Below are 17,406 nucleotides of genomic sequence, written 5' to 3'. Positions count from 1 at the left end.
TTGCTTGTGGATGAATCTCCTCAAAATGCTATTCCCATTTCAGCATACGAGCCACCTCCTGATCATCAACAAAAGAGTGTGTTGGAAGTTCCCGAGGATATTCTTACTTGCATCCAGTTGTCAGAAATTGATACTTCCACTTCTGATTTTGAAGAGTTTATGAGGCAATCTTCATGCCCATTGGTAACTGAGCAAACCGTGGTCGCTGTCCAAACAAATATTCCTCCAAGGATGACCACGGTGATTCAAACAGAAACTGCTTCTCCTTTGCCTACAAGTGCTACTGAAGGGGAGTTAATGACTTTGCTTCCATGGCTTAGCTCTTTTACTCCAAAAAGGAAGAAGCAAGAAATCTCACTTGATGCCTTTGATTATCAACAACTTAAACAGTCTAGATCCAAGGTTGTTAAGAAGGCCAAGACTATCTCCAGAGTAACTGTTGACAGTAACAAGATGAAGGTAGCTGAAATTGTTGAACCCATTGCAGATAAGCCACTTGAAGAAATGTCAGTTGCTGATTACAAGGTTACGAGGATAGAATTGGGTAAAGAAACGCATGAGGTGATTAAACATGATGCTCATTTTTCTGTAGCTTCGCTGGTACAACAATGTGATGGACATCTAGCAAAGAAAGACAAGCTAGAAGAGGAAAACCGACAACTTATGGCAGCTGTTCATAAAATCACAAAACCTGCTGCTGAAGGGAGTAACTCCATAGGTTCTTCCGGTTCCCAAGAATCAATTCGTGGAGTGGAAAGGGCTGCTCAGAAGGTACAAGCATTGGATTCCTGGGTTGATCAGCTTCATGATCTATGTGCACAGGTGATGAAAGACATTTTTCAGATGATGTCTAAGTTGGAAACCATTGAGGAGAAACTGGATCAGACTTCCGATACTTTCAAAATGAATCTGGAAAGTGTTGAAAGTAGTTTGACAATCTGGCGTACCATGCCTCAACAACAGTTGAGTGTTCTACAGGAGCATGCCATCATCTCTTCCAGGGTCATGTACTTGGAATTTGAAGAGCTTTTGGAAAACAAGGCCCTTGTTCTTAAATCCCTCATTGAGGAGATCGGTGATGCAACGATATTCCGGGGTGAAGTTTTTCGAGATATTGTCTGACATTGTGAAAGGGCCTTCTGCAACATATTAAGTCAGGATGGAGAGCTGATTCCAGAAGAAGAGGTTCTTGCTGATTTACATATGAGGATTCATAATGAATGGAGGAGCGAACAATTCTTGCTCGCTTCAATTCAAATGTTGACGAAACACCAAGTCGTTTTGCATGAAATCCAGTCCATCCTGGATAAAAACAGCTTTGCGCTCCTCCGATGTCATGATATTATTGTGAAGACCGTGGTTGTTGCCAAAAACACCCATGAACCGGATCCCGATGAACTACAAATGATCATCTAGAAGTTTAAAGGATTCGTGTCTTCACGTGCTACAACTTAAGTGTTTTTCAACACTTAGTTGTATTTTTCCATATTTGTAATCTTTAGTTGTAGTTTTTCTTTTGACAAGTTACATGTAAAAGTCTTTTTGTAAAATGCAAGTTAACTCATTACTTGCACTTTTGTAATTACATGTAAGGCAACTACAGGTTGTGTTCAATTAGGACTGTAGTTGGAATAAGTCTTTGTTAGTTATTGAAGTCTTAGTTAGTTATTGAATAAGTCTTGGTGGTTGAGAGAATCTCTCAAGTTAGTTAGGATCCTCCCACCTTTTTCTCAAGGCTTCTCTTTTATAAATACTTGAGGGGTCTATTGTAATTCTTATCTTTCGAAAAGCGAGCAAAAACTCTGCCAAATTTACAGCAAAGAAGTCTTTGAGCTTTCATGTGTAAATTCAAGAATTGAAAGGAATAGAAGAAAATTGCTCAAGCTTTGAGTCTTTGTGCTACATACTTGAGTTTGTGTTCTATATTATTGTTACCTATTTTTCGCTCCTGGCTGAAAAATAGGTTGAGAGATGCTAAGCATGAACAAAAGAAAGCTAGTGTATACTCTTTCTCTATTTTGTGTTTTAAAAATGATGTTTCTAAGTACTTTATTCTGTAACAGCAAAGAAAAAAACATCTCATTTGCAAAAGAGAAGTATTTTTTATTCATTTTCAAAATGCGTCCCACACAGGAGCCGTGGGACTAGCTACGTATATTCAATGCAGAAGAGAAATATACACATATGTATGCAAGTACAAAGAAAAATAAGGCATGTCAGAAGTGGAACCAGTCATTGCCTGAATGACTGGAACAGTTGGAGATGCTCGTCGTAGCCTTTGTCTTGTTGCTCCCCCCCGGTCCGTTGATGTTTTCCTTCTGATCTGCAAAAAAGGTTGAAACAAACAATGCGTTAGAACTTTTGTTCTAAGCAATAGCTGGCTGCATTTCTGACATATGTACTAATGCACGCATATGTATATATGATCCCTACATACATCGAATGCATATAGCTCGCAAGTACAAAGGAATCTCCAAAAAGGCAAAATCAGATCAAAGGAAAGCCACCATAAATATGCAATTTTGCTAACAGGTTTGTTTCATGTGCAGGAAAAGGAAAAAGAACAGCTTGCTGTTTATGAAATTCGCTAGCATGAGTGGAGATGAATGCGGCTCCCACGAGGGTTGAGCCTAGCTCATGTGGAGAATGGCAAGGTTTCATACAATCAGATCAACAAGACGACATTTTATGCATCAGGCCTAAAAGATTTTTATGATAAGCTGGAAAAGGCGTGACTGATCAGACATTCCAACAAATTCAGGGTGTTGAGCCTGCAACAACCTACGGGAATTTAGGATTACCTCCTGATCGGTACAGTGTTTTGGAATGGGTGTATCCAACATGGGCAAGAAAGCATGCTCTCGACAGAGGTGAAACTGTTAGTCATTTGAAAGGTGCAATTGTTACAGCAGATAGATTTCTGACTGTTAGTGAGGGGTATGCTTGGGAAATAACAAACGAGTGAAGATGGAGGGAGTCATGAAGTAGAGCTCTCAAAGAAATCAATCCCACTTGATATGCAGAACAATGAAGCTGTTTTTCATAAACACTTGCTGAACAGAAGTGATAAATGTATGTATATGGAGGAAAAAACAGAACAGTTTGAAATAGAGGATGCCAATGGCACTGCACCTAAACTAGAAGACTATAATCTAATACAGATAAGTGATCCTGAAAGCCCAATATTTGCAGCTATGGGAGATGACAACAAATTTAATCAGAAATGCAACACCATCTGTATTGAAGAAGCTAGTACTGAAAATCATATGGAGAAAGCAAGTGCAATGGCATCACATATTGATATATCTTTAATGGTAGATAGAGATACAGCTTCATTGATTTCTGTAAATTCAGAAGAACCAAACAAAGAGAATAAATGTCGAAGGAGTTCACAATTATCTCAGGAGGCATGTAAATACAAGATCATCGCCAGGAGGTAATACTGATGTACAGAAGATTGAAAGATTAGTTATAGTTGATGACACTGAAGTTCGCATTGCAATCATGTCTGAACCAGAAAATACTAAGTGCCGTGGAAAGGTACCTGGTTGGCATCATGCCAAATGTTTTCTAGAAGTGTGTATCTGGACTGGTCCAATGGACAAAATGCCTGGCTGGGACGGTCTTACTGCGGAGGATGAAGAAGCTGTTCAAAATATTGCAAAACCATACATTCAAGATTCAAAAAAGGAAGTGGTTGTGAAGCATGGTGATCAATGGGGTCAAACCATGCAAGCGTCATGTGCACTTTCCTTTCTTGATCAGCTATTGCAGCAGGATTTTAGTAAGAGCTCAAACCAGATATTGCAGCAAGAGTATAGTACGAATCTGCAGTGGAATAGTTCAAAGTCTCCTGATTCAGTATTACCCAAGCAGCCAGAATGGTCTTCATTCTGTGAGGTCGACCCCAAAACAGAGATTCTTGAGAAATGCAATTTCATAGACAAGAAAGTGTTGATGTCAAAAGGGCTGAAAGAAGGCTCAGGTAATGGAAGGGGAGAGAATTTGGAACAACAGAAAATACAAACAGAGCAATAGCAACAAGAGAGAGAGACATTAGTGACGATCTGGTGAAACAAGAAAAATCAAGGAAAAATGATAGTGTACCTTTCAATGAATGTCAAATATCATTGAAATCAAACCAATTAGCAGCTGAAGAATGTCTCACATAAAATAAGGTATTCAAGTCTCAGAAAGATTTTGAATCGCATCTTGCTGGCAGAAAATCATGCCAAGCAGTTGTCGCAAATAATATGTGTTCAAGCTTTATCATAAGTCAGAGATGGTAGTAAGAAATGTGAAAATGCCGGTGAGAAGAAATTGATAAGTATTGACTCTAGACTACTGGTCAAGGATAATGTGGAGAAAAGTTCTGAAAACAAACCTGTTTGGAAGGCCAAATATGATGAGGATTTGGGTGCTAAAATTAATGAGGTTGATATGAAGGAAACTGTATCATTTCTTTCCTTTTGCTGTAAGTAAATTGAACCCAGAAACTAGTCTAATACATGGAGAATTCAACAGCTGTGAGCAAAATCAATATCCCAAGTTTGACAGTATCAAGCATAATCTTTTGTGCAGTGAAGTGAAATATTTATATGTTGTTATTACCCGTTCAAAACAAAGAGTTCTCATCAAAAGCTTCATACAGTGCCCGAAAATGGAAAAAGCACAGTTTTTTCGAACTGTTTTTCTAATATTTTTGATAGAAAGGGAAAAATAATCCTGTATACCAAGGAATGAAGTTTTTCAGAAAAAACAACAGATCACAAGTCAATTTTTACAGATGCAAGCAGACATAGAATGTTTTCTACAGTGGGGTTTATATTTTTAATGGAGATGTTGTATACAGCCCAGGGAAAATAGTTTCCAGAAAATACAGCAAAAGACATGAATGAATTTTTGCAAAAATGCAAGCAAATGCCGAACAGGTTCAAATACTTGAAAATTTTCAAAAAAAAAACGTAGAGAAGAAAGCCAACATGTTACATTAAAAAGCTTTTCTTTCTTTCCAGAATCAAAAAAAAAAATGGCGGACCTGTGCATTTTTCCTTCCTGAGTCGATAAAAAATGGCGGACCTGTGCAGAATAATGGATGCAAAAGCGATAAGACCGCGCCCAGCAAGGAGGCCGAGCTCCAAACACCCAGGAAGTATTCAGAAATGCAAAATGTCTTCCACAACGGCTCCAAAATGAGCCCGAAACCAGCAAATACCAAGAAAGAAGAGCCGGCCGTAGCAAAAACAGGGCCCAGCGCTCAAAGATGCGCCCAGAAATGAAGGATGCATGACTTTTTTCCCTTCGAACCCTAAGCGACGCCCAGTGCAGAGCCGTTTCCAGAATCATCGAGAGAAAAAGTAAAGAGGCGAATGAAAGTTTTTAGGGTTATGTTTCCCTAAAAACGTCTTCATTTAAAAAATCATTTCTTTCCTTCATATGCCACGCGATATGCATAGTGGCAAGGTTCGCATGTATTGCTAAGTGATTTTTATCACCTTAAAAAAGCCTTGTAATCTCCTTGCTTCCTAAGTGATTTCTATCACTTTGTCCCCCTTTTAATATTTCATATGCCAAATGTCTAAAAATCAAGAGATGCGCCCTATGGAGTGCTTGTTAACAATGTCTTTTTAAAGTTTTCTTTTATTAAAAAAATTTATTATTTTTTGATTAAAAATTTGTTTAATATTATTCTTATTTAATATTTAAAAAATAATAAATTATAATAAAATTTTTTTATTTATTAAAGTGTTAAATAAAACACTTTTATTAAATATGTTTTTTTTATTACACCTTATTATTATTTAATAAATAAAATTAATAAAATTGTATTATTTAAAGTGATTTATTTATTTTATCGCTTTAAATAAAACAATTTTATTACTTTTATATTATTAAAACTTTTAAATATAAATAAAAATAAAATCAAACGAATGTTTGACCAAATAGTAATAAATCCTTTTTTTAAAAATCACTTTATTAGATATTTTTTTGGGCAGAAGGAGGGATATTTTTTGCATTTATGAGGGCTTGCAGGCTTGTCAGAGGCATTTCAGAAGCATTTATGTTGCATTTATGAGGTTTTATGTTTGCAGAATGGATGACTTAGCCTTTTGGCTCAAGTTTATCCCTTTTGAGATATTTTTGAGGCTAAAAAGTTAGGGTTTTTGAGTTTGCTCGACCAAAAAGGAGGAGGTGGAGTCTTCTTGATATGTTTGAAAACAAACATATATACGGACAGCCTTCCTTTTTGTAAGGGTTCTGATTCATTCATCTTGGAGCAGACTGTAATTTTTTGGTTCTCTCTGCAAGAATGGATGTCTTTGTAACACATTTTCAGGATTTATGAAGCTTGGTGATACCTGTTTGGCAAGGATAATAGCTTGTTTTTCTGCTCTACTTCTCATCCTTCTTTGTTACTGCATCTTCAGGGTTAGTCAGTTCTTTGGTGGTTGGCTTTTGCCCCCCTTAAAATTTACATCTCCTTTTGATGCCTTATGCAGAAATACATGTACTACTTGCAGGTCATAAGCTGTGTTTTAATGATTAATGGTCTTAGGTTGTGAAAAAAGGATTTTTTCCCTCTTAGGACTGTGATTATCCAGCCTGTTTATGAAGCATTGATGCAAGGGTTATGAGTTGTTGGTCAGTGTGAAAAAGGGTTCATTATCATTGTTGTACTGTGTGTCTTATGCTTAGATAGAGTCCAAAAAGAATACCATCTGGTGCAATCACCTTATTTTCAGGTTTTAGTTTTTGTATTATCTCCTCCTCACTCTTTTCCCTGAAGAAATTGTTAGTTTAGGTGCAGAATCTGAAAAGAACCAGCTTACTCTGGAGGTTCACTCCATTTTTTAGGCAACCCACAGGCCTAGGAGGGTTCCCATGTGTCACAGGCCTGCTGAGTTGATAGCTTAGCAAACAGGGGTGCAGGTCCAAGTGATAACAATTATCTTTCTTGCAAGTGTTCCTTAAAGAGCTTAATCACATCTGATTTGCAGTCTTTGTGCTGCAAGTAGTTGAGGTTAATATAGATTAAAACAAATATTTTGTTGAGAAAAGTTGCAAGTCTTTGTGCTTTCACTTGTTCTTTGGAGAATTTAGGAGCAGATTTTGTGAGAAATAGTTGTAAGTCTTTGAGCTTATACTACTTCCCATTCTTTTAAGTAGAAAAGAATAAGATTTTTCAGTCTTTGAGTTGTTATAATTTTTTCTTTATAGCATTAGTATAGAAAATGGTAGATAGGACTTCACATAATCAAGTCATTGAGCTTGATATTGCTGTCCTATCCCGAAGGAAGTGACGGAAGTCATTGTGCTTTCAGGAAACTTCATTTCCTTTCTGTCATTTCATTTTGAAAGTGGTTACTATTGTTTATATCAAATCACTATCCTTTTTCTGTGAAGAGAAAAGGATATTGTCTTTCTTGAAGGAAGAAGAAAGATTGTTGTCCCATCCTATTTTATTTTCAAAGTTGTAGTTAGATAGGGGGAGCCTTCCTTTAATTAGGAGAGTTTTACTCACACGCTGTGGTTGAAACCACAATTTTGTATATTTCCCCAAGTGTACAAAATTTTCAACCAACAGTTTTTTGTCGACTCTACTGGGGACACGAATGCATTCGGAAGCCTCACGCTTTCGTTTGAAGACAAGTGTCTTGTTGATTTTAAAAAAAGAAAAAAAAAAAAAAAAAAGGAATAACTTTTCTTGGGTTTCCTGCTGAAAAGAGATTTGAAATACTTTGTTAATTCTGTCTTAGAATCTTTGGTATAAATTTGTTTGGCCCATCTAAGTCACCAACAGTTTTTTGGCGACTCTGCTGGGGACATGCACGCATTCGAAAGCCTCACGCTTTCGTTTGAAGACTAGTGTCTTGCTGATTTTAAAGAAGAAATAAATTTTCTTAGGATTTTTTATTGATAAGAGCTTGGAATATTTTGATTTCTTTAAGTTGGAAGGTTTGCGTGTTTACGTTCGTCGGAGAGGTGAACATCCTGAAGAAACATCTCCTACTGAACAAGGTAGATTCCATTTGCTCACTAGTACATCCTCCCTTTCACGAACCACAAGTTACCCTCCTTCAAGGAAAAAAAGTCTATCCCAAGTGAAAATTCCTCTTTCTTTTTCAAACCACTGATATCTTCATTATCTAGTATGGCTAATCCACCTCCAACCTCCTCCTCTTGGTCCGTGGGGAGTAGCTTTTGGTCCTTTGGCTTTAACCCCACCTTTTCATCCACTTCCACAAGGTTCTCGTAAAAATCTTCCCAAGTTCTATGGAGATGGAAAGCAGCATCCCGATGAACATGTCAAGTCTTTCTATATGGCATGTGGTGTTCTTGGAGTTTAACATCAAGATGTTGCTGTTCGTTTGTTCATAGAGACTCTTCAAGGTATTGCAGTCGATTGGTTTTTCAATCTTGCTGCTGGTTCGATTGTTTCTTGGAACTCGTTGAGAGACAAGTTCGAGGAACGTTTCAAGCCTGCGGAAGATGAACATGCCTTGCTGGCCCAGTTGACCCAAATGAAGAAGGATACCCATGAAGGCATGCGTGAATTTATTGCTAAATTCAATAAATTAGCAAATAGAATTCCTATCAATTCTAAACCTACTCCTGAGAATCTCAAGTGTTTTTTTATTAATACTCAGCTGCCCAAGGTTAGTTTCTTCTTAAGGCGAGCATCTCCCGTTGACTTAGAAGTTGCTCAATCAATGGCTACTGAAATTGAAGATGATTTGATCCTAGCTGGTAAAATCAAAAAGGATTCTAATCGGTCCAAAGGAGGTTCACATATGGAGAGTTCGTTTTCTGGTTCTACCGATCTAATGGTGCAGAAATTAGCAAATGAACTTCTTGCTTTAAAGAAGCAAATTTCTCAGAATTCCTATCCTACACCATACAAGGATATCCCAAGATGAACGTATCCTAATGTTGCTGCCAGTTATGCTGCTAAGAATCAACCCAAGTTACCTCCTCCTCTCGAGAGCTTGCGCTTGAACCACCTCCTTCAAAGGCAGCAGTTGGCTATTATGAGACAGATCAAAATGAGTCTTCTTATTTTGATTATCAGTCTGATGAAGTTGCTTTTCCTCAAGAAGAAGAAGAAGATGTAATTGGCGACTCTACTATACGCTATATGCACTATGATGATTCTAATGTTGCTGAAAGGACACATAGTCAAGCATTTGCCGCGATGACAAGATCCCAGTCTCGGTTGGCCCAACAAGAAGAAGCTGCAAAAGTTGCAAGTGATTTACAAACACCTGTTACTATTGCTAAAAGAGGAACGCCGCTGCCCTACATTCCAAAGGATGCAGCAAAAATTCAAGTAAGTAACAAAAATCCTCCTTTTGCTTCATCTATTGATTCCAAGCCCAGTATGCCTAACCCCCAACCACAATTGGACAATGTTAATCCCTCTCTAGCTGGCTCATTTCAAGCTTTCGATATTATTGACCATGCTAGGAAGACTAAGATTCAAATGTTCGAAGTCGAATATTTACAAGCTAATCCTGATCAATTTGATAGGTTAGCTGACTTTGTTAAAAGTAAGGAAACTCGTCCTATACTTGAAAATACTACCCCTCAAGAACCCAAGAATTTGCCCAATCATTTGGTGACCATTCCATCTACCACCCAAGGAAAGATAGATCCTTTTTACATTTCTCTGTTGATCAATGGTTTTCAATTGAGCAATTGTGTCTTGGATTCTGGTTCTTCTGATAACGTCATGCCCGCAAAAGTTGCTCATGCTTTGGGGCTGACCTTGGCCAAAACTTTTGGTCATTGTTATTCCATGGAAAACAAACAAGTGCCTCTTATTGGGCAAATCAAAGATGCTCAATTTGCATTTGCAGCTTTTCCGGATAATAAAATAAAGATAACTGTTTTGGTAGTTGACGTTCCTGCGTCATATGGAATGTTACTTGGCCGTAATTTTTGCAAGGATGTTGGGGTTGAACTCAACATGGATATGACGAAAGCAAGAATACCTGTCAAAGGTGTTGCGCAGAAGTTAATTCCTGAAAGAGAAACCAAGTACACGGTTGTCAAGTCTAATGATCCCCATGCTCAGATTCTTTTTGAATCTTCGGGTTTCGGGAATTATTATCTTCATATAGATGAAATCTTAGAATTTGCTGAAGATTATCCTTCTAGCAGCTCCGACATTTCACTACTTTCAGCAAATGAAAAATCTGTTGATATTGATCAAGACCAGGCATCGGAAGATGGGTCTTCCAGTTCATATGTTATGGTTGAAGAAGTCTCATCTCTTGTTGCTGATGAAAGTATTCCATTACCTTCTCAACAAGAAGTGTTTCACTCTTCCCCTACACAAGAGTCTTCATCTTCTCCTATGGAAGAAGATGACAATTTTTCTTTTGATAATGCATCCGTTTTGGATGAAGGCAACACTAATCAATTCAATGAGAACGACAGTTCGAATGATGTGTGGACTCTTGAGTTTGATGGTAGCTGTGCTACAAATGGATCTAGAGCCGGCGTAGTTTTCATATCTCCTAAGGGAGAGATCTTCCCTTATTCCTTCAAATTGCAATTCGCTAATACTAACAATACGGCTGAATATGAGTCGCTTTTGTTAGGAATGAGCGTTGCTTTGAAAAGAGGAATCAAAAATCTTCACGCCCAGGGTGATGCAGAATTAGTAGTTTGTCAAGTAAGGAGTATATATCAGACTAGAAATGACAGACTCAGGCATTACTATAATTTGGTATGGGAAAATATTGAAGATATTGATGCTTTTAGCATCTCAGTTGTGCCTCGTGAATACAATGATAGGGCTGATTCCCTTGCTATTTCGGCTACTTCATTGATTCCCCATCTTGACTTTGGTCAAGATAAATATATTATTGAGTTAATCTGCAGACCTAGTGTGCCTGACAACTGGGATCATTGGCAGATCTTCAATGATGATAAACAGATTAATAATTTCCTGCAAGCAGAGGATGGTTTTAACAACCTATACTTCGAAGGAAGTAATTCTCCTGCTTCTTCGTCATCAGATTCAATGTCTGAAACATCATCCGAGTCGGATGAAAATATTCTTCAACTGAAAGGAAATACGATTCCCAAGGGGTTGGTTTCTCTTGGAAAACTTTTCGATCAACATGATCGTTATATCAAAAGACGACAACAAGAAAGTGTTGATTCTCCTATGGGATATGAGAAATATAATATTGGCTCAGATGAAGATCTCAAATTTGTCAATATTGGCAATAATTGCACTTCAGATGAAAGAGATCAATTTATTCAGCTTTTGCGCCAATACTGTGATGTCTTGGCATATTCATACGATGATCTAAAATCCTTTCAACCCAAGGAAGTGCAACACGACATTCCCCTCAATCTTGGTGCAGAACCTTTCAGACAGAAGCAGCGCCAGTACAATCCAAAAATTTTAGGTACTATTCTTTCTGAAATTCAAAAAATGCTTGATGCTCGGATTATCTTTCCCATCCATCATTCAACATGGTTGGCAAATATAGTGCTGGTGCGTAAGAAGAATGGAGAAATATGTATCTGTGTTGATTTCAGAAATCTTAATCAAATGTCACTCAAGGACAATTATCCATTGCCAATCATGGATCAAGTTTTGCAAATGGTGACAGGTTCCGAGATGCTGTCTATGCTAGATGGATTTTCAGGATACAATCAGATTGAGGTTAGTGAACCTGATCAACATAAGACTACATTAACTACTCCATGGGGTACATTTTCCTACCGCAGAATTCCTTTCGAGTTGATCAATGCAGGGGCTACTTTCCAACGAGCTATGGACTTGGCTTTCCACGGTACTATGGGAAGGTATATTGTAGTGTATCTTGATGATCTTACTGTTTTTTCTAAAGATCGTGAGAATCACCTTTTTCACTTACAAGATGTTCTTGAAAGATGTCGCAAACATGGCATCTCCCTTAATCCCAAGAAGTCAATATTTGGGGTAACTGAGGGAAAACTTCTTGGTCATATTGTTTCCAAGGAGGGGATAAAAATTGATCCTGAGAGGGTTAAATCTATTCAGAATCTCCCTTTGTCGTCCAATAAGACTGTTGTTCATTCCTTCTTTGGTAAGGTAAATTTTCTGCAGAGATTCATTCCCGACTTTGTAGAAAAGACTCGTCATATTGTGGATATGATGAAAGGAAAGACTGCTTTCCATTGGAATTCAGAAGGCAAAGCTGCATTCAATGATATCAAAGATGCCATTGCTCATGCACCTGTGTTGGTATGTCCCAACTACACCAAGGAGTTCATCATGTATAGTTATGCTTCCGAGCATACTATGTCGGCTATTTTGATGCAGAAGAACTCAGAAGAGATTGAATCTCCTATTGCTTTCATGAGTTGTCCTTTAAAGTCTCATGAACTCAAGTATTCCTCTATTGAGAAGAATGCCTATGCGGTTGTTAAAGCAGTCAAGAACTTCCGTTTTTACATCTTGAATTCTCATACCATTGTGTTAGTTCCTGATACATCAATCAAGTCTATCTTAACACAACAGGAGTTTGCACAAAAAGAGGGAATTGGATTGCTAAAATCCAAGAGTATGATTTGGAGATTAAGCCTACCAAGCTTGTTCGAGGAAGAGGACTCTATCAGCTGATGGCAAAAGGTTATCCAGAGGAGCGAGGATTGGATGATTCTGAAGATCTTCCCAAGGTGTTGTTTGTCAGTACTACTGATGAATGGTACTCTAATATAACATTTTTCTTGACTTATGGTGAATGTCCATAACATTTGTCATTCAAGGAAAAAAGAAGTATCAAGTTGAAAGATGCGAACTTTGTATTATGGGATACTGGTTTGTACAAAAGAGCAATTGATGGTACTTTTCTCTGTTGTGTTGACAAAGCACAACAAACCAAATTGCTAGAATCTTTCTATGACAAGGCTTGTGGTGGTCATTTTTCTACACTAGTGACTGATCACAAAATTTTGAGAGCTAAGTATTATTGGCCTACTCTCTTTCAAGATGCTTTTAGATGGGTGCGTAAATGTATACATTGTCAGCATTTTGTAGACAAACAAAAGCTTGCAGTGTTACCATTGAAGCCGATTATTGTTGAAGAACCTTTCCGTCAATGGGGCATTGATTTCATTGGTGTGATCAATCCTTCTTCAAGTGCAGGTCATTCGTATGTCCTTACTGCTACAGATTATTTTACCAAGTGGGTGGAAGCAATACTAGTAAAGAACGCTACTTCTGAGATAGTATGTAGATTCCTCAAGGAGAATATTATTTCTAGATTTGGTGTTCCATTCAAAATCGTGACTGATAATGCAGCACTATGATAGATTAACTGCAAGGAGATGTAAATTCTTTTGGTTCCTCACTAAATGAGTCTAGTATTTTTTCATCACCTTCACCTTGTCTTGGCAAGAAGTCAAAACATAGTTTGGGATTTGTTGAGTATGATGATGTTCACCAATTAGCTAAAAATGATGATGAGACAAGCTTTGAAGAGGAGGTACATTAGACTTGGGGCAGCCATGGAATTGCTGTTGAAAGGTATGATGAAGATTTTGATTTTGGTATTAATCATAGCAGTAGTTCACTTTCTTTGGAAAATCAGTTTTTGGTTTCCAATGATAACCCACTGTTTGAGATGGGTATAGTGAAAACATATGACAATCCACTTTTTGAGTGGGAAGATGGAACATCACTTGGTTCTAGCATTGCACTTGGTGAAAATAACAATGTGTGGAAACCAAGAGAAGATTCAAGATCCAAGTTGGATGATACTTGGAGCTATGGTGAGCACTTTTTAACTGAGCAAAGTAATCAGCCTTTTAGTATTTTGGATCTAGGTGTGAATGTAGGTAAGGAGGAGGAGGAGACCGCGTGGGATGAATTTCCCTTTGATCTTGATGAGGCTTAAAAAACTGATTGTGTTATAGAGTTAGAGGACCATATGGTTCTTGATGATGGAAAGTTTAAAGAGGTTCAGATATACAAATCTGATTTACCTATTCATGAAGTTGGTGGTAAACAAAAACTTGAAGGTTTAGTAGAATCTGATCCTCTTAATGATATTGAGCAATTGCAGCTAGTGGGTGGTGAAGAAAAGGAGTCTTGGAGCAACTTTGAGGGTAGTGAAGACAAGAAACAAAGTTCTGATTTTCAGTTACAGCCAATCACCAGTGCACCACCTTTGCATGTTCACGAGTGGATGGATAGATTCATGAGGTCCTTTGAGAATGAAATGCAAGCTCTATCCCAATTTGATCACACACATAGTTTGATTGAAGAACTCTATTGGAAGGCTCAAATGGATGAGAGATAGAAAGGGGTTAAGGATGATTGATCACAGTTCGTGATTGTGCCATCGAATCTGCAAAGAAGATCCTTAGTGCTCTCCAAGGAAAAGAGAGGAAAGTTGAAGAGCTTACTCTTGAGCTTGAGTCAACAAAGGACATGTTAGAAAATACTCAATTGGCTCTAATGGAGGCAGAAGATCAGTTTGCTGATTTCATACTTTTCAGGGAGCAAGAGAATGCACAAAGAGCTAAAGAAATCGAGCAAGTAATTGGTGAGCTTGATAGTCTTCGAGTAGAGTTTGATCTTGAGAATTTGACAATAAAAACAAAAGTTGCTTGTGCAAATTCGGATCAGCAAGATGGAAGTGAGCAAGCGGAAAGGGATGGCTTCCAGGTTCTTGATAATCCTCTCTTTGAAGTGGGTATCGAGGAAAGTTATGAAAACCCTCTTCATGATGGATGATAAAACATGTGGTGAAGTGATCGAACATGAGACTGAGTATGGTTTCTAGTGTATGGATGATGTGATGTCAAACCATGAGGATGTGCCACGTTTTGTGAATAGTAATCTTTCGACGATGCTTGATATTGAATGCATAAGTGGGGTTGAGAATGAAGACTCCACTTGGGAAGTGTTGAATTAGGATGATTTCAACATCTTTGGCATCAAGGTGTTGTCTAAACACAAGTTAGTAGCCATCCAAGGTTTCATTGCAGCAATAAGGAGTGAAGATTTCAGACTTGTTCCTCATGAAGTAGGGGAGAAAGGACCAAAACGTGGTGATTACATTCTTGATAACCTATTCCTTGGGTTGAATAATAATAAGGCTCATACTAGTTCATTTTGGGAATTGGACTTGAGGACAACATTTGTTCCATACTCCAATGTTGAAACTTTCATGGTTAGGCTTAAAGGGTTCTCTAGAGGAGACATCAATTTCTTAAGTATGCACTTGGTCCTTGCTAGCACGTGGGGATGCATTGAGCTTTCTTTTCAGTTTGTTGAAAATCACTTTCGGTTGGGTATCCAGGCTCGAGATCGTCAACATGATCTGATGGAGCTTATTACATGTGGAAAGAAGGATCTTTGGAGGGATAAGGAAGAAATTTTCAGTCGTGATAGTGTTGTTCCCTTCTGTTAGAACATAATGTTATTAGGGATCACATCCTTATAACATTTATATATAATGTTCTAATATAAGGTTATAAAACCTTATATGTTATATGCTTTATAAGCATATCCCATTTGAAATAATTATAATCTAATAACTATTAGATTATTAATTATTTATGAGTGGGGGTTATTGAAAAGGTGTGACTAGTGAAGTCACCCTTCCTCCTATATTTAAGGAGGTTCTCTCTCATTTGAGAGGTGTGTGAATTTGGAGCTTTATTGTGAGTTGTATCACTATGCATATGAGGTATTATTGGCCATGTGGAAGTATTGGAGGAGTGTCCCCAAGTTCATGTTTATTTTATTATAGACTATATTTGTAAGTGTTTTAATTAAATGATGCTTTATGGGGTTTTTTACCCGAAAGGGTTTTCCCCATGTATATCTTGTGTACTGTGTACATTTTGCATGTCTGTTTCATATTTCATTTACTTTATAATCTTGTTTATAATGATTAGTATCCTAAGATCCTAATTTCTAACATGGTATCAGAGTAGGTTAGGCTATACTAATCATTTTTACAGGTTATATTAAAAAAAATAAGTTGAACTGGATGAAAAATCTTTATGAAAATTCCTAGAATCCATGTGGCAAATATGAGTAAGTGACATAATTGTTCATTTCTATTTTTTTTGAGGATTAGATGCATCATATATTGTATTAGTTCCGTGGCATGATTATAAGGAGATTTTTTCCAAAAAACAAAAAGGGGGTTAGCATGTTTAGGATTGCACTTCAAGAGGTAAATATTTTTTTTCCAAGAATTTTTTTTTTATTTGAGACTATTAGACAAATGTTTTATTTAAATTATTACTTTCCTCCATCAATTTTGGAAATGTTGAATTATTTTTTGAATTACATGTATCATCATATTAATTTAACATATACTTTTAAAGAGTTGTGAAAGGTGCATATTCATTTGAACTATTAGAATGCATTTTTTTTTCACCTTATTAGGTACTTAAATGATATTAGTTAATTATAATTATTTTTTAACAAGACTAGAGGATCTCAAGTGCATATATACAATTCAATAATGTGTCTAACTATATCTCCATGATAAAAATTCTAATAACCTTAGAAAAATCCATCCCATAATTTCTTCTCTTATTAAAATATATTTACATGATTGATTTTTGACATTAAATCAATTAAGAAAATTCTCATACAATGAATTACACCATCTGGAAATAAATACATAAATACAACCATTATTGAATTTACCATATATCGATTTTTTTTTTCAAACGTATCAATCAATCTTATTGATTTTATACTTTTTTAAGAAATGTGTTCTCTTTAATAGATCAAAACTCTATACAAAATCTAAATGATGTGTCTTTTGTGAAAGGGTAACTATTCTTTAATATTGATAGTGCATTGTTATGGGCCAACCACAATGATCAATTAATATTGAACTAGTTATCATAAAAAGCATTGATGCAGAGCATCTATCACAAACCATAAAACCTTCATTCAAGGGTAGACTTTAAACTTGAATCAAGAGGCATATAAAAAGATAAAAAATTCTTCTCAACTCCAAACCAATTTCAAAGGTTATATTACATCCCTAAAAACCTTCATTAAATATTTCAGATCATAATATTCACCATAACATGAGAGAACAAATTCTTTATTGCCATGGAGTACCCTAGTTAAGGGTTTCATCCTTTAAAAACTATTTTCAACAAAATAACCACACAAAATTCAATTCTTAACCAAATTAAGTAAGACAAAAATAAATGGAAAGAAGATTAAAAGACCTTTCCAAAACATATAGTCTTTCTTCATTACTATTCCTCATGTGACCACACCAAATGTTGCAACCGGACTGTTGTTGCCTTCACCAATCTGCCTTTCACCATGAACTGTAACAACAGTCATCAATAACGTTTACAATATTGATCTTAAATACAATCGCTTCGGTCATAATTTATAATACTAAGTTACAC

General features: G+C 36.7%; 2 protein-coding genes across 7 annotated transcripts in view; one reads left to right on the top strand and one right to left on the bottom strand.

The window, feature by feature from the left end:
- The window catches only part of LOC131029680 (PGR5-like protein 1B, chloroplastic), a 262,324-nt gene that overhangs the window by 130,452 nt on the left and 114,466 nt on the right, over positions 1-17,406 (top strand). The gene's annotated exons all lie outside the window — the stretch shown is intronic.
- LOC131858089 (uncharacterized) lies at positions 2,114-5,485 on the bottom strand. The gene is made up of 2 exons (XM_059211054.1): positions 5,039-5,485; positions 2,114-2,323 (listed from the first exon to the last, which is right to left on the bottom strand). The coding sequence occupies exons 1-2, from the start codon at positions 5,344-5,346 to the stop codon at positions 2,233-2,235; spliced, it is 399 nt and encodes a 132-aa protein (XP_059067037.1). The 5' UTR covers positions 5,347-5,485; the 3' UTR covers positions 2,114-2,232.

The sequence above is a fragment of the Cryptomeria japonica genome, chromosome 9 (genome assembly GCF_030272615.1).
Source record: "Cryptomeria japonica chromosome 9, Sugi_1.0, whole genome shotgun sequence".
Taxonomy (NCBI): Eukaryota; Viridiplantae; Streptophyta; class Pinopsida; order Cupressales; family Cupressaceae; genus Cryptomeria; species Cryptomeria japonica.
Note: the sequence above shows the minus strand (reverse complement) of the source record. Positions and strands in the feature narration are given on the sequence as shown.

Coding starts and splice junctions, on each gene's coding strand:
- LOC131858089 (XM_059211054.1), bottom strand. CDS start 5,346: ATGATTCTGGAAACGGCTCTGCACTGGGCGTCGCTTAGGGTTCGAAGG. Junction 2,324..5,038: donor CAGGAAGGAAAAATGCACAG/GTCCGCCATTTT, acceptor CCTTTTTTGCAG/ATCAGAAGGAAAACATCAAC.